General features: G+C 42.5%; 1 protein-coding gene across 6 annotated transcripts in view; it reads right to left on the bottom strand.

The window, feature by feature from the left end:
• brsk2a (BR serine/threonine kinase 2a) overlaps positions 1–18761 on the bottom strand; it is a 170536-nt gene extending 151775 nt beyond the window's left edge. For 3 of the 6 annotated variants that reach the window (XM_005942873.3, XM_005942871.3, XM_005942872.3), the window contains exon 1: positions 18400–18760. In XM_005942873.3, coding sequence (XP_005942935.1) covers positions 18400–18493 — 94 coding nt within the window. In that variant the 5' untranslated portion in view covers positions 18494–18760. Of the gene's footprint in view, positions 1–18399 lie in introns of all 6 variants that reach the window. The other 3 variants (XM_005942870.3, XM_005942869.3, XM_005942874.3) reach the window with 3 other exon arrangements.
• Positions 18762–22806: the final 4045 nt, after the last annotated feature.

Here is a 22806-nt window from a genome sequence, read left to right as displayed (position 1 = left end):
AGCATGATTGAAATTTCCTATCATACCTCACGGCAGATTAAAATACTGCACTTAGAAATATGTGTCCCAATGTGAAATTGGTACTCGAGTACAACAAATGAAAAAAAAAAAGAAAAAGTAAAGGACATTCTGTATTTTATCATTTCTTATTATCTTTCAAATGTGGCATAATAGTAGGCTGTGTTGCTATGACAGACCACAGGCTTTGAGAAATGAGCAGCAAGTGAATATTTTGTGTGAAATGACTGGAAATAGGCAATGATCATCTTAGTCACAGATATTTTAGTTCCTTTGTGTTACGTGCGTTGGTGAGAATATATAAAAAGCGAGGCATCACAGACACAGAGAGCTTGGTCAGATCGCCCAGCCGTCTGTGTTTCTATAATCTGTAATTGAAACCAGTGAATCACTGTAGGGAGTTAGTGTCCTGTGTTCATCTAAAGACTCATCACTGAGGGAACAGAAAGAGAAGAAAGAGGCGAGTTTATGAGCGTCTTACAAATGAGGTAGCTGTTATTAATGAGTCGACAGCAGGGTAACAGCAAGAACCAAAAAAACAATATATATTTACACACTTAAACAGCACTGTCCACTTTATTAGGTACACACATTCAACTGCCTGCTAACACAAGTCTCTAATGAGCTAATCATAGGTATGTAGATATAGTCAACAGAAATGGATGAAGTTCAAACCGAGCAACCGAATGGGAAAGAAGGGTGATTTAAGGGACTTTATATGTGGCATTATTGTGGGTGCTAGACTGGCTGGGGCTGGTCTGAGTATTTCAGAAACTGCTGATCTACTGGGATTTTCCCCACAAACCTACCTCTAGGGTTTAGAGAGAATGGTCTGAAAATATCCAGTAAGTGACAGTTCTCTAGGTAAAAATGCCTTGTTGATGCCAGAGGCCAGAGGAAAATGGCCAGACTGCTTCGCAATGACAGGATGGCAAGTAAACCAAATAACCACTCATTACAACCAAGGCATGCAGAAGAGCATCTCTGAATGCAAAGCACTTCGAATAGTGAAGTAGATGGGCTACAGCAGCAGAACACCACACTTGCAGCCACTCCTGTCAGCTTAGTGCCCGAGGCTAAAATTCACACCGAAGATTGAAAAATTGTTGCCTGGTCTGATCGGTCTCAATTTCTGCTGCGACATCATTTAAACACCGCAGCCTGCCTGAGCACTGTTGCTGACCATGCCCGTCACCTTATGACCACAGTGCAGTGTACCCATCATCTGATGGCTGTTTCTAGCATGATAACACATCAAATGGCCTACCACGTCACCCTATCATGTCAACATGGAATGCAATGCAAAGCCTCTGAGCGGTGCTTCTAGCACCTTGTTTAACCTGTGCCACAAAATATTAAGGCACTGTGAAGGCAAAAAAAGGGGTAAAAAAAACAAAACAAAACCGATAATAGCAAAAAATACCTAATAAAGTGGCCAGTGAATGTATATACTGTAACTGTGTTCAGAGCTAGCTGAACACACTTACACAGTTAATCGGTTTCTTGCCCTACAACCATTCCATATTGTACCACACAGACTTTCTCAATGTCAGCTTGTCAGTGAATACTCTGAGGGCCTGACTCCATCTGACTCCTGACACACACAGGGCCTGCCACCACAAGGCACACACACACACACACACACACACACAGACCTCTGCACTCAATTCCCCCCTTTCCTTCAACATAGGCTGCCATGGTGACATCAGTCAGCCTGTTGGCATGGTGACCCTTCCATCACCAAGTCAGGTCACCTTGGCTCACCCGAGCACCCTACCGGGAGGGTTTTGCAAGTGTTTAATGCGTATATCTGTGTGTGTGTGCGCAAGGATGCTTATCTGGCACTTTTCCAAACCTTGTGGCGCTGTGCCACAACTACCCTCGCTCTACCTGGGCCGCCTGTCTTCTTCTTCCTCTATTTCTTCTGTTACTCGGTTCATCTTTTCACAGCTTTTAATAGATGTCTGATTAGTGAGAGAAGATTACAAACTGTTTTCACAAAGTATGCATAAAATAATATAATGTAATTATACTTATTTGTTTTTATGGGTGCTATGCGTCAGGAAAATGAATTGTGGAGTCATGAATGTGGAGTGCTTCTCAGTAACGTTGCATAACAATACAAAGGGCAGCCATCTGCTTCACCCTGGCCCCTGGGTTAGCAACGGGACCTAATCCACTACATTGTTTGTGTATTTACGTGCATGCATAAGGGTGCGTGTGTGGGTGTGCCTGCATGTGTATGTGTGTACGCCTAATCTGCCGGTGTTTTCATAGCACTCGAGTGGATAGCTGGTAATCTCACAGGGCTGGGCCTGAGTGAGATTTAATCCTTGCAGCTAGCCACCATCTCCTTTTCTCTCAGGCCTTATCCATCTATTTTCTTTCTTGTAAAGATGGTTTTCTTCTTTTTCCTCCAAATAGTTTACCTTTTACTTTTCCTAAGTGTTATATCCATGATGATATTCTGTTCTTATTCTGCACTGATCTGAATTCCCATTAATGGTCTGTTTTCTTCATATATTAGAGTGGTTTTCTCAGAATATTTGTATTGTCAACATGTCAAATGTAAGAAATAGCTTCTTTTCTCTGGTTTAGATCTAGTTTATTTGGGGATTTTTGTGGAAGGACAAAAATCTAAGGTTGTCTAAGGAAGTAATGTGAAGACAGACCCTTGGACTAAGACATTTAAGTGTTGCATTTTTGGCAGGTTTTTGGGTGTTGGGGGCTACCAAACTATTTATAACTTAATCAAATCAGTTACTGATATGTTTATTGAGAATTTAATAAATTCTCAATAAACTTGGAACCTCTTGCTGTGAGATGCTGACATGCTGTCTGAACTCACCAGGTGTGCCGGCACACGCTCCCTGCTAATTTATTGTCATTGCATAAAGAACAACTAGCATAAGAGAGTTTATGAGTGCCTTACCAATGAGGTAGCTGTTAATAATGAGGCGACAGCAGGGTGACAGCAAAATTTTAAAAACATATCAGCAATAAACTGCGATCGCTGACAATTTCTGTGACATCTCAGAGATCACATGGGCCTTTGATGACATAACCGTCCTATCAATTATAGCTAACCCCCAAGTGTAATGTGGCCTGGAGTTTCAAAGCCCCAGTAACAGTTATAAGAATGAATGAATGAATGAATGAATGAATGAGGTGCATCATCAAAGCCAGCAACAACACACACACACACACACACACACACACACACACACACACACACACACACACACACACACACACACACACTGCTAGTTACCATGGTGACCATATGACTATAATGATGTCCAGCAATGAGGGTAACCAGGTATAGAAGAAAACAGTATGCACACATGCGCGCACACTAACACGCAAACAGGCGCATGCACAGTATAAAAATAACCAGCACTCCCACTCACTCACCCGCGTGTACTTCTGAATAAAGCAACTCAACAAAAAAAAGCAGAATCTTTTTGCACTCAAGTGTGGTGTAAAGATATATCAGTGTTCATGCGTGGGGGAATGTATGCATGGATGGGTAGGTGGGGTAAGAGGGTGACTGAATACAAGCCAGGTGGGGGTGGGGCTGGTGGGGACGTCAGCATCGCTGTCTTGATTGGAACCTCTTGCTGTGAGATGCTGACATGCTGTCTGAACTCACCAGGTGTGCCGGCACACGCTCCCTGCTCGGTTTGCTGCTTTGTGTGTGTCTGTGTGTGTGTGGATGCATGTGCGTGCGTGATTATATTCAGGGACTCTGTGACAGATAATCCTTTGCATTTATCCACATATGCATTTTCCTCATTGACTAACCCATGAGCCAAGCTACAGGCAGTATATTTGTGCATTAGTCTGACAGGCCAGCCAGACTCTCTCTCTCTCTCTCTAACACACGAATGCACGCACACGGTGACAGCATTATACGTACACAGCCCACCAACAATGCCATCTGTGTGGGCAACCCTTATGTGACATTTCTGACAGTTAAGGAGGCTTGAGATGACAGCACTCGTGCATGCACAAGACATATACACCAACACATGCAGAATTCCTCCTCCTCTCTGCTTTACAACTTATACAAAAAGACTCAGGGTCACTGATAGAAGCGCAACATTGGCAGTTAGAGGAAAGAAAGCTTTAAAAGGAGGCCAAGGGAGTAGGCAGGTGGTGTTTGTACCTATTGAGCACACAACATTATGTGCAACCAGGCCTTTCTATTTCAGTATTAGGCAGAGCTACAGAATACAGACATTTAAAAAGGATTTGGGGAGATAATAATACTGATGGAAGGGAAGAAATTCATTTACAGCCTCATCGATTGTGTGCAAAGACTAGGATTAGGAATTAAAGATAGGAGAGAGGCAAGTAAGGAAAAAAAACTGAGGGTTGCTCACTTTGGACTTTAGATTTAAAGTCAGAGGAAAGAAATAATAAGGTTATAAGAATAAAGATACTTAGAGAAGGAGGCTGCTATGAGGGGATGAAGATACTATAGGTGAGAAAGTGGAGAGGGAGTGATGGAGGGAAGGGGTCATTCTTGAACTCCATTTCATTAACTTCACAGCGATAAGCGAGGATATAGTAGAGACCTAGGCTAGAGAGGGAGACATGTTAACCGATGATCCCATTAGGCTGAAAAGGGGTAATACAGAGAGATGGAGGAGGAGAGGAACAGCAGGGTGACGCTGAGAGCTGCAGAGAAAATGGTGAGGGAGTTTGAGGACAGGAAGGAGGAATTGGAAAGGCAGGGTAAAAAAAAAAAAAAGGAGAAGCGGATGGAAATGAGGGAGGGGGTGGAGAGAGCGAGGAAGAAGTTGATGGAAAAAACCAAAGCAAGTGGTGCAGGAAAAAGCACCTTTGAAAATGGTTGATAAAACCCATTAAAAAGACTTCAGCTCTTAGTTCAGTCTCACCAGTGTGCTGAGCTGAGAATGTGGATCCAACTCGGATATTACCGCAAGCTTGGGGAATATGGGAAACCCCTATTAAGGCAAAGCGGCCAGTGGTTTTAATATGATGGGGATCATTTGCAATGTTTGGTTGGAAACATGTGAGCACTGAGGCATTCTGAAGCTATTACATGTCCAAATAAAATAATCATAGACTAATGTGGCGTGGCTTAATTAACTTGTTTTGCTAACTGGCTGAACCAATATAAATGTAGGCCATTATTTGTATTATTATAATTGGGCTAATCACTCATCCAGATTATTAACATTCAAAGAACTTTTGAAGTTAAATATTGTCTTGTCATCAGCTTCTGCTTTGCCATTGTGGATGTTGGGTTGTGCCACAATGGATAATGTGGGTTACAAGATTTAATATGCCAAATGGACTGCAATGTGATAAAGGCTTATATATTATATGATAAATTGACGAAATCAAACAGGGTTGTTTCAGATTACAGGGTGAACGGCTAATAGAGGCTTTAAACTTTCCCTGCAATACACTCCACAGCTAAATGAGGTAATATATCATTGAATAATTTGCCAAATATTTAACTGCTTGAATAACTAGATGTTAGAAAGAATAAGGGCTAGCCTTGGTAGAGTGCTTTACAATGCTACCAATTCTACTTCTGCTGAATGTAATTTCTAAAGAGAAAAGTTTAAGGTTATGATGTGGCATTGTGTAAAAAATAATAAAGTGAAAGAAGAAAAAAAAACATCAATTTACTCATCACGCTGACTATGAAGAGTAAAACTGGGTCTCCTCAGCAGTAATAAGGTTAGCCATGTCCCATGGGGACAGCATATTGAGGAGAAGAATCTGATGAAGGTTAAGCCCCAACGACCCCCACTTTAATCACTGTCATTAGCACCACAGGCAACTCCACTCTGACCCCATCACCTCAGGGCCTCAGAGATTAATCACATACAAGCTATCACTGTTATATCTATGCATATGCTTGCTCACAGAGTAACAATGCGGTGTATGCGTATTCATACATGATGAACACTCCCTGCATGCGATTTGGTGTTGCAGAAATGAAATTTTACACATGCGTCCACATAAACAGAAATGGATAAAATCCACTTAAAACTGAATAGTAGCTATGTTTGACATGAGGCTCTAGCCATTAAACCGAGACGACACCCACAGGGAGACCACTAATCACTCTGTGCTTATATAACACCAACTAGATGGAGGACCCTCATCCCCAATCTCCACCAACCATGCTTAGCCTCTCCATAAGACTTCAGAGACTGCCTTGTGTGTGAGGGGCATGTAAAGGCAAGATCAACATCAGGCTGAGAGCCTGTGTGAACCCGAATAGGCCTGATGCGAGTGCTGGGAATCGGTTAATGAATCGCTCCGTAGTCTGGACACATAACTTCGGGCCCCGGGAGAGGGCCTCGGTGAGCTCTCTGTACTCATCTCTCACCTCCATGCCCTCATACATGGGACTTCTCATACGTGACATAAAAACTGCTGCAGTATAATTCACAGGGAACAAGAGCACTTCATTAAAGCGATCTTCAAATGGGGCAAGGGCAGCAGAGAGGGTCTACTCCTAAAGTCAAACAAGACAAAGGGGGGTAAATTAACTACTTCTTTTAGACGAGTGAGAAAATTAAGTACATGACGAATGAAGAGGTTTTTCTTAAAGATCAACATTCTTCTCACGATGCTGGTCTGACGTACAGTCTACCGTCTACTGTACATGTTTTAGAGAGGGAGCAGCGAGGTGTCCATGTGCAGCTCAGCCTGTTTATAGCGCGCTTAGAGCACAGAAAATGTGACTTTTAATTAAAAGGCCAGGCTGATTTAGTGTTGTACTCCGTTAGAGACAGCGATAGAAAGAGAGGGAGAGGGTGATCGGGGATGAAGTGTAAGAAGAGAGGAGACGCAGACTAAAGCAAACACACACCCAGCCAACAGGCACATCTCTCGCTCAGGTTTAATGAGCCTGATCTAGCCTGGACCCCTTCATCGGCTGCTACGATAAACTCTGGAATAACAAATCATTACACAGGCTCGAATTATGTCCGCATGCAGGTGCGTGGAAATGTATTCACGAGTCTGTCAGTCTCTCGTTTCGCTGTATCCGTCAGTGCCGATACACAGAAACACACATACAATGAGCACCTCCAGGTAAAGGTTAGAATATTTCATAAAGTCTCATTACGGAGTGAATATAAGAGGCTGAGGTATAATGACACTGGTGAAGACAGAGTAATAAATTCAGGTCCCTTGCAAGGCTAATCAGCTCAAGTTGTACAGACACAGTCACAAGCTTAAGGGCATCAGAAACGTGAGTGAACAACATCAAGTAATAATGCGGTGCAGTTCTCACTTCTGTTTTATGCTGACAAACATATGAAATGCCACGCATTACAAAATCTCAGATACATAAAAAAAACTTTAATGAGAGATAATAAAATGTGAGAAGAGGCCACATTAAAATTACACGCACACACTTTAGTCTTATATCATTGTCCAATTACTATTAGTGTCTTCCCTTGTGGTTTGTTACATGAAGTATGAGGATACATTCAGCTCAGATCAGTCTTTACAAGCAATTACCAGCACTGGCCCATAAAGCCAACACAGGGTATGCGTCTTTCATTAGATGCACTGTGATCGCCTCGGTTCACATCAAATTAACCCATTTACGCACACACATGAATGGCTGTGTGTGTGTGATTTACTATTTTTAATGTTACAAATGGGGTCTTTGGTGTGTTACAGTGAGAAAGATGTGGAAACTGAGCTGGAAAAGAAGGGGAGGTGGTAATCTTATAAGAGTTAATGCATTATGCAAGGTTAATCATATATACATAGATCAAATTTCATTGTATATTAAGCCACGGCCACTATAGTGTGCAAAAATGAAAGCCTGATGTAATGTATGAGAATTTTTACATTCATGCTTGCTTGTGTGGGTTAAAATTTATGTGCATATTATGTGCAGATTGGCAGGTATATACTGCAAGGGGAGTATATGTAAAGATTTAATTGAATTCCTTCTGCTACTATGCAGGCCCACAGCACTCTGGCTTATCCAGCCCTGAATTGCAGCCAGTGAGATCTAATCATGCTGCATGAAATGAGCCCTACCTGAGCAGAATGGCAGTGCGAGGTCTGAAGGCTGCAGGGGAATACCTCCATTAGGCACAAAGCGAGGAAACGAGGGAGCAGGAAGAGGAAGGGTCAGAAAGGGAGACTGTTGCAAGACATGTACGGACAGAGTGTAATGGACACAGACATACAAGAGAACAGGAATGAATTCTGAGGTTACAGGTGAAATGAATTTGGAGATTACAAGTGTAAGAAGGATAAGTTCAGCTTTATTATTTATCCGTTGAAATCCTCGGTAGTAATTTTAAATATTTTAAATGAAAGCTTCACCAAAGCCTTTCCTTCAGTGGTTTGGTCCAAGTACTGTCATTTAAATGTTTCCCAAAAGAGATATTATATAAACTCAAGGTAAACTTGTACTGTCTGCACCACAGCAGACGAGTTGAAAGAGTATCATATACGGACAGTAACTGTCATAATGATTATAATAATGTACCCATGAGTCATGCGGTGCCACACGCCAACCTGCATATGCCGTCAGCTTTTCTACAACACGCAGCAGTGTCTGCAGAGCCAAATGGACACGAACACACTGTTGACTCACAATCGTGCTCTCATTCCACACCCTGTAATGCATCAAAACAGCACCGAGGATAGAAAACACAGCTGACCAATCAAAATAACAACTTATTTGGGCTTGGCCACAATCGTACCCCTGGCATGTGAAATTACACATGAAGAGTGTGTGTCTGTGTTGCTATGTCTACTGACTCATCACATCATAGCAGTGAGAAGATACATGTGCAATTTACAAATATACAGACTGTATGAAGACTGTATCCAACGCGTCTTCACTGACAGTTAAGTTCTTGTGAGGTGAAACGGAGGACAGAAGTGAAGAGTAGAGGAACAAGCCTCCTAAATATCCTACGGGCATGAAGAAGTGTGTGTACATGTTTGTGTGTCTTCAGGCTCTGTACCAAGAGCAATCCTTCCTGCTGTGGATGCATTTCCACCACTGATGCCATAGAAGCTCTGCTGCAGCCACTCCTGTATAACTAAAAGAAAAAGAAAAAAAAATCCACCACAGTACTGCTACACAGCACATTCCAGTCTCTGTGTGTGTGCTCGTGTTTGTGCACCATGTGCAACTGTGCATCAACGTGGTTGGTGTGCATGCTGGATTTGAATGATAATAGAGGCACTGACCCTGAGAGACGCTTTACTGCTGTGACTCTTTTTCTCACCCAGAAACTCTCTCCTTTGGCAAGGCTGTACCCCCCTTCCTCTCTGCCCCTCTCATGTTCACCCCTGTCCCATGAGCTACAGCTCTCAGATGCTGTTATGTATCGACAGAGAGCTTGTGAAATGGGAACACGCAGTGCACACTAAAGCTCCAGCAGTCAGACCAGTCTACACACTCTCACATACACACACAGTGGCATAACACACAGCAACAGCCACCGCAGAAGTAAGCTGCTCTTAGCAATGAATAAACAAAGCCAACTAGCTGGGATCGAAAGATGAAACAACCAATGACTCCATCGCTTTTTTATTTTAACAATTACCCCACAAACTGTCTAATTTGTAAAAAATAAATAAATAAATAAATAAAAAAAGAGTGTGAAAAGGGAAGTGAGACATAAGGTAAGAAAGCAAAATTGCAAAACTTTAAAAAAAAGATAAAGATCTGACACCAACAAAAGTCGGGCTCCTTTGAGGATATTTTTTCATCAGTATTGAATAGATTCTATAGGGCTTCTATTTACTTCGTCTGACTCAGACTTTAAGCCTGTTGAAAGAAAAATAGAGCTATTCATTTTCAACTGCAACATAAATGTGAGTTTTAGAGTTAATAATCTAATTATATGAGAATTAATTTAATATTTCCAGTCAGTTCATATGAGAACATTAACAAAGGAACAAGCAGTGCAGTGGTAATGATGCATAATAAATAGCACCTAATCTTTAGTCTAATGCTGTCCCCTATTAATTGGTGTTAAATAATAATAATAATACAGGGAGAAAGCTAAATTCTGGTTGGTGCAATGTCCAAATAGGAAAGCTTTCTGGTGGCATTAAAAGATTTATGCTGAAATACTTTTACAAACTAGCACAGTACTGCAAGGCCACAGATTTTGAGGAAAGTAGCACTGGATGAACCAACAATTTAGGCCAAAAAAGGGAAAAAACACATTCAAAACACACATTAACTACAGTAGTAAAGTACTGACATTTAGCTGTCACTGAACTGTTATTTCACAGCAGAGCTACCGTAATCTACATTTCCAGCTGAACACTGGAAGCCACAACAAACAACAATCAAAGCCTACACACAAAATAACTGAAATAAACACCCCTATACTTCTAAAGTAGTAATTTAACCGAATCTTTGAGCAAACCAAAGCAAAGATTGTGCAAAAATATGAAGCAGATTGTTTTTGTTTTTTTTTTACCTAAAATGTATGAGAATAATACAGTTTCTGAATTTTCCCAATAATTAGTTACACTGTACTAGACTCACTGTCATCTCAGATCAGTTTTCATCCTAATTTGTAGTCATGACAGAGGATGTGACCTGGCAGCAGGCTCAAAGCGCTGACCCCGTCTCTGATCGAGTGGCAACACAAAAGAAACTGTTTGTTTTGGCCGAACAACTGTGGTACACCTGTGATCCAGGCCCATTATCAAACCAAACCTGTCCTCTTCCCTCTCTCGATAAATAACAGTCACCTTCATCTTTCACGCTGGGATAAAATGAGTTGAGCTCGCAAACATTGTGATAAGTCTCTTAAGTCCGGCCAAGTGTTAGAAGTCAGTGTCAAAGAGACAAGAAGGCAGTGCAGGTTCCCGGTTTGTGACCAGTCATGCTCATCTAACCTAATCTTATTGAGGCCTGTCTGCTTCACTTCACATGCCGAGCCACGTCTCAGGTGTTTCGTGGATGACATTGTGCTCCATATCCTAAAGAGCTGACAACAGAGCGCGTGGCAGTGGAAACTCTGAATGCATCACAATTACCCTGCCCCTGCCATCTGGGATGCGCTTCACTCAGTAAATGAGCGCACATTTTCATTCATGTATTTTTTTTTTCTTGGAATGCAGTCCAAAGGGAGTTGCCAGCAGGTCTGCAAAAGCAAAGGCACCAGTTCGTGCAAATTAATAGTCATTCATTCAGTGTATTCATACTGGAAATTCAATTATACTTCAATAAGCAAAACTTTCCAGGCTAGCTGACTTTCTTAATGGCAAAGCACCCCAGGTGAATTAGCCAGCTTGGCTAAAAAGAATCCTAAAATGACAAACACGACTCTTTCATTTATCTTCACACTTGATTTCCAATGTATTCATTTAGTACACAAAGGCTTTTAGTGTGCATCTGCTGATATTTGTTAGTTAGTTAAAAAGAAACAGGAAGATTCACAAAATTAAATATACCACTTAAAGCTTGCCGCAGTATAAGCATTTTAAATAATGCTACTTAACATTTGGAATCTTATAAAATTTAATTTTAAAAAAATATCTTTAAATTCACATCCTGCATTAACGTGATGTGTGTGTTTTTTAAAACGCTGCAAAAGTCAAGGTCAGTGGCCCACTCCTCTACTTTTTAATGGATAAGGTACAGCGCGACAGACAGCATTGGAGGGGGGATGAGCGCAGAGATTCCCCCCTGATCTGAGGACAGCGTGCCAAGGCTAACTGAGCTGACAGCAACTAAAGCCGAGGCTCCCCACATGTGCTAATCTCCCAGATTTAAATGGGAACACAGCACACAGCGCAGAGCACAGAGCAGGGCAAGCCGGTCTGATCCATGACCGTATGTCTGAGCACACGCGCGAGCACACGGCCAACACACACATGCAGCATTTCTTCAAAACAGTCGTTCACAGACTCTTTTTCCAGAGGCATGTAGCAGCGAGGCAGGGAAACAGAAACAAAGACAAGCTTGCGAAAAGCAGCGGAGGACTTTGCAGCATGACTGTTACGATGCTAACTTCAGATTGCAGCCACTTACAGAGCTAGAAAGCGAGAGGAATGAGAGCAATAGAGACAGCATGAGAGACAGTAAGAGGAGAGAGTTAGAGAGAGAGTATTCCCTTTATTTCTTCATGAGGGAAGACTGGGAACCAGCAAGAAGCAGGGAAACCATGACAACCAGACAGCCAACCTTGGCAACCAACCCGGTGTTCTCACAGTCAGAGCCAGACAGGCAGCTCAGCAAGGGTTAATCTGAACTGGGAGAGGAGAGAGAGAGAGCGCGAAAGAAAGAGAGGCTGGCTGATTAAGACAACTGCTGTGCGCACAGACGTTTAATACATTATAGTGTCTCCTAAATGCTCCAAGTTAACACAGAACAAAAGATGTGGCAGCTGACTTGACTGACTGAAAAGCTGACTGGCAGCATCAAACATTCACAGAGACTGCGGCTGGTAGAAGGATGTTTAAAAGCCGAACAAGAGGCATGTTTTACTGAACAGCGACTTTGTTTGAACAGTGCAAACAAAATCAAGTATAAATGTAACAGTTTTTGCACCGTGAAAAGAAAAATGGTACGTTTCTGCTCGCATTCTCAGTGCTGCGTTGCAAAACTAGCAGTGTGAAATTTTAAATAGTGCGAGACGATAACACATTACACGAAACACAGAAGCTGAGCAGAAGTGGGGACCTCAGTGATAGAGAGAAAGATATGGACAGAGTGAACAGATATTGTTTGCGTGGGTGTGTATGTGGCCCGCTGTAACTCTGGGAAAACAGACCGTAGCATCACGTCGCCCTAACCTGATTCTCCATGCTATGTAATGTAACAGAGATGTAGTGACAGCACATGCACTGAGTTAGGTTGAAAACCAAATAGGATGTGATGGGGCCTGTCCAAAAAATACACACAATAAATAAACACCCTCATTCATGATCAGCCACAGAGACTATTCCAGCACTCCCGCTCTTTATTCACTGTCCTCCCATTTAAAGACTGAACCCTTTCCTGGCCTGGAGGTCAGCAATAGAGAGATGAAAATCAGGGAGGAGGGGAGAATAATGAAGAGAATGATCGATACTTTGCCTTAATTAATAACCTCCACTTCAGTCAGAACATTCACCACAGCTTCATGCTCTCTCGGTTCAAGGTTCCTCCTTCCCTTTGCCCCCCCTGCACCAGTTCTCCACCTCTTTCCTCGTCATTAATCTCTGAAAATCGTTGGCTACATACATTCCTCCCAATCGATGCAATTCCACTGAGGTCTTGTCTGATTTACCACATGGCTGAATCCCTGTATGAATCTTGACTGGCCATGGGGAAGAGGGACAGAGAGGGAACGAGATGGAGCGAGGGAGATGAGAAGAGAGGGACATTAAATGACAGAGACCATCATCATTATATAACGTCAGCCAACGATGCAGACTGTGAAAAGACTACATTCTTGGTTTGAGTTACTTAAAGAACCCATAAAAATGACCAGAACATTGAAGCAACAGCCTAAATACACAAAAAATATATAATTTTATCCAAAATATAACAACCTAGGCGAGACACGCACACATCTCCCATTATTTCAGATACATTTCAATACAGAGAGAGCAGGGCTTCAGCTTTAGCTAGACAGCCAAACGGCTGAGACCGAGGAAGCTTGCCTTCCTGCTCTACAGCTCTGATCCAGCATCCTAACATGAGGTGCTATCCAGCTGGGAGCAACAGAGTACAGCTTTTGGGTCAGGGCTTCTCTGACCTGAATCTTTGAACAGGCCCCTTGAAACATGGGCCTATCATCACAGCCTTTCATTTATTTCCCCTCACTCACCAATTTTAGGTCAAACTTGGCAACTTTTTCTGGGTAATCTTGTGAACACGGGGGAGTAAGAGAGTTGTGTTTGAGCTTTTTGTGTTTCTTTTTTCTTTTTTTTTTTTTTTTTTTAAATGGCAAGGAGGCTATAGATCACCTGTAGTACGATCACCTGTTCGATTCACAAGACGCACACGTGTAAGCACCCAAATGCATTTCACTTTTGTGGATTTGCCAAGTGGCTTTTCATTGACAGCATTGAACGAACATGTCCTAGTCACTTGTCATCATCAGGAATATCATGTGTTGTGAAACAGTATGGATCTATTTCACCTGACAGGAAATCTTTGGGAGTGGCCAATGAACTAAATCACCGGCTTACTAGCTATCAATCAATGCAGAATTAACGGTTGAGCATCACCATTGCACCAGGCTCCAAGAACAATCTGGGTAATGTATACATGGATGGATTTTCCTCCATCGTTCATACACAAAGATGCACAAACACAACCCAATACTGCAAATAGTGAAATCGGCAGTTGGAGTTAGAAACCAGCCGGCCCTTTGCTGACTCTAAAACAGCGAGACCAGCTAGATGCTGGCTCCAATGCCTGGTAGGCACAGGAAACCCAAAACAAGAACTCTCCAGCATATAGATAAAAGCAGAGAGACCTAAAGAGAGAAAGAGAACGCAAGACACAACATCACGCAGAGCTTTTTATCAGCCGAGCAGTCAATATGAAAGTCACTGAAGCACAAATGATTTCACTCTCTAAACGTCAACCAAAGGAATCAAGGAGCCTACACATCAACCTCCATCGCTTAGCCTGTCAATATCCAAGTCTAGCATGAAAAAACAAAAAACAAAAAACAAAACTGGGATTTACGCTGGATTAGCATGCAGTGTTTTCCAGACAATAGGCCTCTATTTCACTAATCAACAGCCTTCAGGAACAAAGTAAAGGCAAAGCAAGGCAGTGTTTTCCAAAGCATTAAGGAACAGAGCGGTGATTCAGCCTGTGTTAAGTCAGTGCACTGGCAAAAACACAAATTAAACATATTCAGCTTTGTCAAACAAAGCTACACGATTTTGAAATGCAAGAAGGCTGTGACTGCAAATCCCAGCGTGATGGAGACATTCAAGTTCTACATTTTAATAAGGGTTTTAATAAGTGCTACCTCAGTCTCTAGGCCATCGTGACACAGATTAGAGACTCGTGAAGCTAATATAGGATATAATACAGCCTAACAGTGCATGGAGTTCAACTTAGTGTTTGACAGAAAGTAAAGCTGAATGGGAATTCTGAGAGAGTAAATGCACACATATACCAAATACAAATCCAGAATCCACAATGCAAATGTTCCACCTTCTGCATCTATTGTACGTTTCTTGCCCTCATCCTGTCATCCCATGGCTACCAGAGCTGTTCATAGGATGTTTTAGGGAAGAAATCTAGTGAAAGTTGTGAAACACAGCTTCTCAGATCCTCCATAGACGCTAAAATGAGACCAGTTCGGCCCCGTAGCTAACTGCAAAGACACCACCGTGTTAGCCAAAACTTTTAGCCATTAAGAGCACGTTTTGTGTTGGGGTAAACAACACACATGTAAATAAAGGCTGAGAAAGTCCAACTGAGAAGTAGCTTCAGTCAAGTTTATATCATGCATAATGATACAATCATTAGCCATGTGTCCATGTTGTTCATGCTAATTAGCCATGTGGAGGTGTTAAGGATGTTAATCCGGTGAGCACTGTGGTGTTTAAATATTCTTCAAGTAAAGCGTGAACTAGAGTTGCATCAGGATAACAGGGTTTGTCTGTCTGTCATGATCAAATCATGGTGAAATCAAAACAAATTATGAGTTTTTCCTTAGTCTTCCCACCACCTTCCAGAATGAACTAAATCTTGGATTTTAGGCTCATTGACTACATAGAACCGTAGACAGTGCACTGGGCAGGTTGGGCCAAAACCTGGATTCCATACTTTTGATGCTTCAGCCCCGATAAGAACACTCAATATTTCAAGACTGCTTCAGGCCCCATCTTACACCTGACAAAGAAATCGTCATATGGTCTACAAGTACTGAGTAAACACGCTTGCTCTTCTGTGATAAGGGAATATATAGAATATGCATCCCACTATTTGTACTGCATCACTGCAAAAGAGTATATGTGACTTGTTGTATGCAAGCTGCACAGTAACATGAAGGTGGAGTTTGAAAGCCAGAGTGGGACAGGAGTTAGAATGCTACCTTTGGGCCACGTGAATGTGTGAGTAAGAGCTGACGGGGCTTTGGCTGTGTAGAGGATTAGATCAGAAAGCCAACCAGAATTACTGAGGTGGCCATGTGTGTGTGTTTATGTGTATATGTCAGGACAGGGCCTAATCACTTAATGAACATGGAAAAGCACAACTCCTCTGAGGAGGATCGCCAGATCTACCAGAGGGCTTCCGCTTTCTCCCCTCCAATAATACCAGCCAACCATAGCCTGGGAAAGCTCACAGAGGACTTTGCTCATTGGACAGTCTCAGCTGCCACTTGCGGTTAAGACCAGCCCATTGGGTGCACTCAGTTGCCAGGCCAACCCTTTCCGTGGGGCCTGGGAAAAAGATCTGACAGATTAACAAATGGTAAATGGGAGAATGGGATATTAGGCAGTGTCATTAATCTGAATAGGTTTGGCGTGGACTAGCACCACAGATGCCAATAACCAAATGAATTTTCTAACAGAGAACATGGACAAACACATAACGCTGGGCCTGGTTATTTCAGTGCATATGAGCCCCGAGATGTAATTGAAAAACCAGAGCAAAAGCATTCAAACTAAATGACTGTTATTCAATTAGAAAAACCTGTCTGACTGAAAAATGTTTTAAAAAGTAAAAACCTTTTGATAAATTCAGCCCAAGTAAGTTTGATAAAAGTTATATTTTGCAAGCTGACCTATAACTTGCATACTCCATACTAGACTTCAGAGGAGAGTACGAAACGTTCATCGAAATCTGCCCCAGCATTCACATGAATACACACTGTGCCATAGATTACACAGACAACATATGATTAAATATCCAGCCATGGAACCAGCTCTGTACCATCATAAACACACATTAGGGACTCCTGAGAGCTATTTAAAAGTGAGTGAGGGGTTCCTGTAAACACAAATGATAAAATAGATAGGTGTCAGGAGGATGTGAATACTGCGTGTATTATTAGGTTGTTTTAAAAATCAACTGCTGCATAAACTTTAACTACGACTAATAGATCGTATGGAAATCATTATGCATCGCACTGTGCTGGTTAACAAACTTTTATTGAATCCACCTGTGGGCGTCATGGTGCGAAACATGACTCGTTCAAATATCTTCTACAGTTAAAGAGGGATTATGAAGACGTGCTCCCTCCCCCTCTCAGACCCACTAATGAACAGTGAGCGCTGGTCAGGTGACTAAGTGGTCATTTTAAGAAAGCATACTGTCTGAGAGCGTGCACAAACGTTTGCACATACACACGGGGTTGCTCAGCATGACCAGCTGGACGGGCTAGGGGAACTAACGCCTATTGTAGCCATTTTAGACAACAGATGGGAAGAAAAATCTACAGAGAGATAGTGAAAGAGCAGAAGAAAAAGTCCCACTGCCTCTCTCATTCTAAGTGCTGTTGAGCTTACAGAGCATGCTGCATCACTCCTGCTATTTCTGCCTACACAGGGCTGTGCCTGCCTCTCCTTTCACATGGCTCCACTGGCTGCATGTACTTGATCGCAGAGGATTCTCACCGTTCAACAGTGGGACGTACTGGACAGCGATGTGCTACTGCCTTGTGGGCTACTCATCACCTAGCGTGAAATATTATGGAATCGAGACCTGCTGATTGGAGAGAGCATGTGCCATGCAACTTTAGAAACTGCAGTGTCATTGCTGTCTAGGCTCAGATAAAGCATGTGACTCTTATAGGAAGCCCAGTCGCATCTCCTGGCTGGGGGTGTATGAATATACATCAGCGTGGCTCTTATTTCCCAGCTCTGTGAACAGCTCATCTGTCAAGGTGGGACATGTTACTCCGTAACGGAGGAAACCCACGTATTGCAGCCAGAGCCTATAGGAGAAACGCCTGCCTCCCCCTTGCGTGCCTGCGGACTAAGAATAGATCAATGTATCAGGCAAATCGGGATTAACGGGCGTTGTGCTCCAATCACAGAGCACACACACACACGCACACACATACAAACAGGGGAGCCAAAACACAAAAAGTTCATTTTCATTGCCCATCACACTGTCATCATTTCTGCTGCTGAACGGCTTCCACGCTGCTGCTCCTTAATTCACACACACACAGTCCAACGCCAACGCACAGCCAATAAAACAATGTAAAGCAACATCCTGTGTGAACAATGATTATGTCAGACCGCTGGCGAAACAACCCTCCAAATTCCCCACAAGGCTGGGCAGGTGTTTGTAACTAAGCGGTTAGTTATTTATCACCTGCAGACACCCAGCCGGCCAAATTTCAACTCGCTGCGGAGCGCTCCGAAAATAAATTGTGCAATTAGAGAGGATGCCGCGAGCAAGCTGTCCCAACTAACCTGTCTGTCCTTTTCCGAGCGTCTTCTCCAAACGGTAAGGTCCCACGTAATTGGCGTGTTGGGCACCGCTGTTGTCTTTACCGGATGATGACATGTCGAATCTGTGTGAAAATTAGACACTTTATAATAAAGCGCAGACAATTAAAGAGTCCTGGCAGGAGGTCCAAGCCGCCGTTGTCTTTCTTTTAACTCCACAGCCTCTCGTCTTCCTCTCGCTCTCTGACTCTTTTCCCTACCTCACTCGCTGTTAGAGGAGGTGAGGCTCTCTTTTCTGTCCTCTTTTCTCCTATCGCTGCAGACGAGCCGCAAGTGCCTTGAATATCATTGTGGGTGAAAGCTGCGCTGCCGCTGTGCGTCTGTGGGAGGTGCTGCCGAGTACTCGTGGATGATTGACAGCCGATACAACCAACCAGAGCACCGGATCCCCTCCTCTGCCGCCCCGTTTCTTGTTGCTGGAGGATTTTTGCTTTTTCCAGAAGAGCTGCAGGTTGTGATCTTAAAGAGTTTAATCCCGAATGAACAGTTCATTAAAAGCAAGGTAAGTGCCTAATAACATGTAAAGCATAAGCCGCAAAATTTAAATGCCCCCGTGAATGTTCCCATCAACTGAAGCCTTTTTAAAAAAATAAGAAATATAATGTAAATCTTCAACTTAAGCCCAAGATTTACATCTACTGTTAAGGAGCTTCTCTGATCAAGTTCATTTGAAATTCTTCAAATATTTGTATGTTTACTGTCTGTCGTGCAATAAAAACCCTTTATCCATGATTATTCAAATATGTCTCACTTTCATTCAAATACTCCACTCAAGTATGCAAATATGCTGAAAAGAAAAGCTTAAAAAACTGATTTCAAGTTTTCTCCTTACAGGTCACAAAAGGTCACTTGCACCCGCACATCTTAAATTCAGATTTATGGTAAGCACCGAGAAGCTTTTCACCTTAGGCAGATGAATGAGATCATTTTTGCTATCTACAAAAGGAAGCTGAAATATCCAAGTGAAATAAAAATTAGCGAAAGAATTGTACCCTGTTGTGTTTTATGGTTTCTCACAGGCAAACCCGTGCAAGCAGTACACCGGTGTTATATTAAAGCTAGACATAAATTCATTTGGGGTCATTCAAACACAAATTTATTTATGAATTTGCACCATGTGAGCATAATGTGGGGGGAAAAAATCCATAAAACAAGATTTTAGGGCTGACTTATGAGGTTCAAATTCCCTAATGACACTGAAATTAATCAAAATAACTAAAGCAGTTGTGACTCTGGTTCTTGCAGGGTCTGAAGTCCTGAGACTGTTACACATTTGCCTTTCCCAGACTTGTCGACAATAAAGACTGAACGAAAATGAAATGCCAAAGCTACACCGCAATTAGTCCAAACGGCATCTCTCATGAGAAAGCGTTACAGCGCTGATAAATATTTATACTGACTTTATTAACTGAGGACCTATTAATGCAGCTAAAACCACAATGTAGGAGTTTCTTGTCTCTACCTCCCCTTCTTCCCTTTCTTTCAGTGTCCTTTCTCTCCTTTTATGCTCCTCTGTCTCTCGCAAGCACGCATACACGCCACGCAACACACACCCACACAGCGAGTCGAGTGTGTGCAGCAGTGGGAGAGTGTGTTGGCCCTGTGATTCATTTCACACCCCACTGGTCTGAGACCTGTGACTGTGGCTCTGGCCTCTGTCTGTTCCTCACACCCTGAGAGAGTACAGGTGTCAGGGGACACATGCAGGAGAAACACACGCACATATATTCATGCACATGCACACGCACAAACACAACCGTGACCTCTAGTTACTTTTTTTTCCTTTTCCTTTTTTTTTTTTTGAACAAAACAAGGTAGAGGAGGCTGCTGAAATATTAAGCAGCAAGAATTGCATCAACACCACACTGGAGGTTACTTCAAAGATGAGGATATTCCAGAAAGATTCACAGGCTTTCCTCTGAATATGCTCAATAATGCAGACTCTACTGAATCATGGTCACTGCATTTCAATTATTGACTCCATAAGAAATTAAACTGTTACGCTGCTGCATCTTTGTGCATGTTTGCATGAATTTGACCATAAAACAGACCTTTCATGCTGTATTTTTATATCCTCTTACAAGATGGATGCTTGTATTAAACATAGGCAAAATTTCAAACAGTGAGGTCAGCAGATTTGCAAGTAACTCTCTGAGTAAAAGGCTCAGGCCTCGGACTGCTGCAACCACTCAGTTTCAGTTAGTTTTTTCTTAGTTTTGCATTATGTCAGCTGTAGGTTACATCCTTAACATGGTCACGTTAGGTACACAGCTCAGGCACACAGCTCAGGAACCCCTCCGCTGCTGTTCAGACTCTCTGGAAGGACCAGCCGGTCAGAGAAAACTTGACTTAAATGGAGGGGGAAGGTTGCAACCGCACCGAAACCCAGTGCAAGACAAACAAGCATTATTTTAAACTGTAAATCATGCAAAGCTACTTTAGTAGAGTGATAGTCAAAACATGGAATGGGAAATGAGCAGAACAGTCCTCTTTAATCTTTTCTCAGATTACTTAAAAAAAAAACTTTAGAAGCAGGTACAAGCCAAATAAGGAAATAATATTTTTCATGTTATCAATTCCACATATAGGAGAAAAAAAGTTTTGCAACTGGCAAATTATTCCTCCTCACTTTCAATTCATGAGGCCAAGTTTACAGTCTGCACATGCCCCAGTTTAGTGCCTTTGAGGTCTATGTTGAGAATGTGTGCTGTATCCCCTGATGCCCTTCAACGCACTGGGAGCTAGGTTTGTGTGAGGAGGTGTGACCCAGAGTGTCACCCACGTGACCGCGCTGCACCAGGTGGACAGGGTATGTGATGTCAGCACCAGGTGGGCTCCGTTTCAATAATGCATCATGCCCAGCACTGGCAGGCGCAACACTTTGAAGTGTTCCAGAAACATCTGTAGCCTGAGTTTTTAATCACCTTGCCTGTACCTCCCTGCTTCCTATCAATCCATCTCCACTCCTTCACAGCCCACACCCCCACACCCACCCCCTTTCTCTGCACACAAATTAACGAGGAGCCTTCTTAGTTTGTGTGCGAATGTGTTTATGTGCATTATTTACATGCGTTAACACACACAGAGCCACCAAGCTGCAAAATCCAATCAGAAGGATAAACAAAATTCAGAAAGAGCTTCTTGTCTTCTGGATGTTTGCTGAATATTCAGTGGAGCAAGAATTATCAAAGAGTTGTGTTAGATAACACAAATTTACCAACGGCCAAAAAGCAATCGGCTGCAATTGGAGCCTCCAACACTCCACAGCATGAGCATACTAATAGTGTGTTGCCAAACAAAGAAACAATTCTGAAATTAAGATATAAAAATGCCTAAGAAAGGTGTAAGATCTCTTTAACAGAAATTATCAGGTTTGATGTTTGATACATCTCTCTCTCTCTCTCTCTGTCTGCTTTGCAGAAATGTGATGAAAGACGAGGTGTGCCAGAGACTAAAACACAGAGGGAGGGAGAGAGATGGATATAGAGAGAGAGGTTTACTAAAAAGTGCAACATATTTGATGTGCGGCAAGAGTCCAATAACCTCTGGACGTGACAGGAAGCCCAGACTGCATAATTACTTCACCATACTACCATGTAATGAATAGCTTTATAGGAGAGTCTGACCAAATCAAGAGGGGGCCATAAACACATTAACTCATACCGAATGTGTGCACATAGGAAATCCCTCGCCAACACACAAATTCACTCTCTTGTTGTAGTGTAGCGTTTCCAGCCAGAAACAACTGCCACACAAGCACAAACACATATGTGTGAACTTGCAGCCCTTCAGGGTTGTACAAACTGGTTATTGCCAGCTAGCTGCATGTCAGAAGCTGTTGGTTGCTACTGGACTGGCCAGCATAGAGTGCTTGATTAATTAGAGTGTCATCCACATACAGAGACTATTAGCGATCATCTGCAAACATTACAAAACTGGGGAGAAGAGAGATTAATGAAAGGGCAGTGAAGGTGAACCATGAACCAAGCACCCAAGGGGAAATAATACAGAATACTCTCTCCACGTCTCAAGCAGATCTCCACCCAAGGACTTCTATAGTGAGGTTTTCATTTCCACACATTGCGTGCAGGTTTGTGGGCATATACGTGCTTTTGTCTGCTGAGGTTCACACAAAAAAAGGTGAATAAAAGGACAAAAGTTAACAGAAGCAGGGTAACTATATACTCAAGAAAGGCTGATAGCTTTGAGAATAACACAAAAAGGCTGGTTACATGTTCACAGCAGGATCACATTGCACAGTCACATGTACATATCTGGGGATAAAATATCATAATTATCAAGAGGCTAGAGGAGATTTGTCCACATCTCAGAGGGTGTAAGATGACTTTAAAATGTGGGACACATGAGCCA

The sequence above is a fragment of the Haplochromis burtoni genome, unplaced genomic scaffold, assembly GCF_018398535.1.
Source record: "Haplochromis burtoni strain Fernald_Lab_line unplaced genomic scaffold, NCSU_Asbu1 Contig_259, whole genome shotgun sequence".
In the NCBI taxonomy this organism is placed as follows: domain Eukaryota; kingdom Metazoa; phylum Chordata; class Actinopteri; order Cichliformes; family Cichlidae; genus Haplochromis; species Haplochromis burtoni.
Note: the sequence above shows the minus strand (reverse complement) of the source record. Positions and strands in the feature narration are given on the sequence as shown.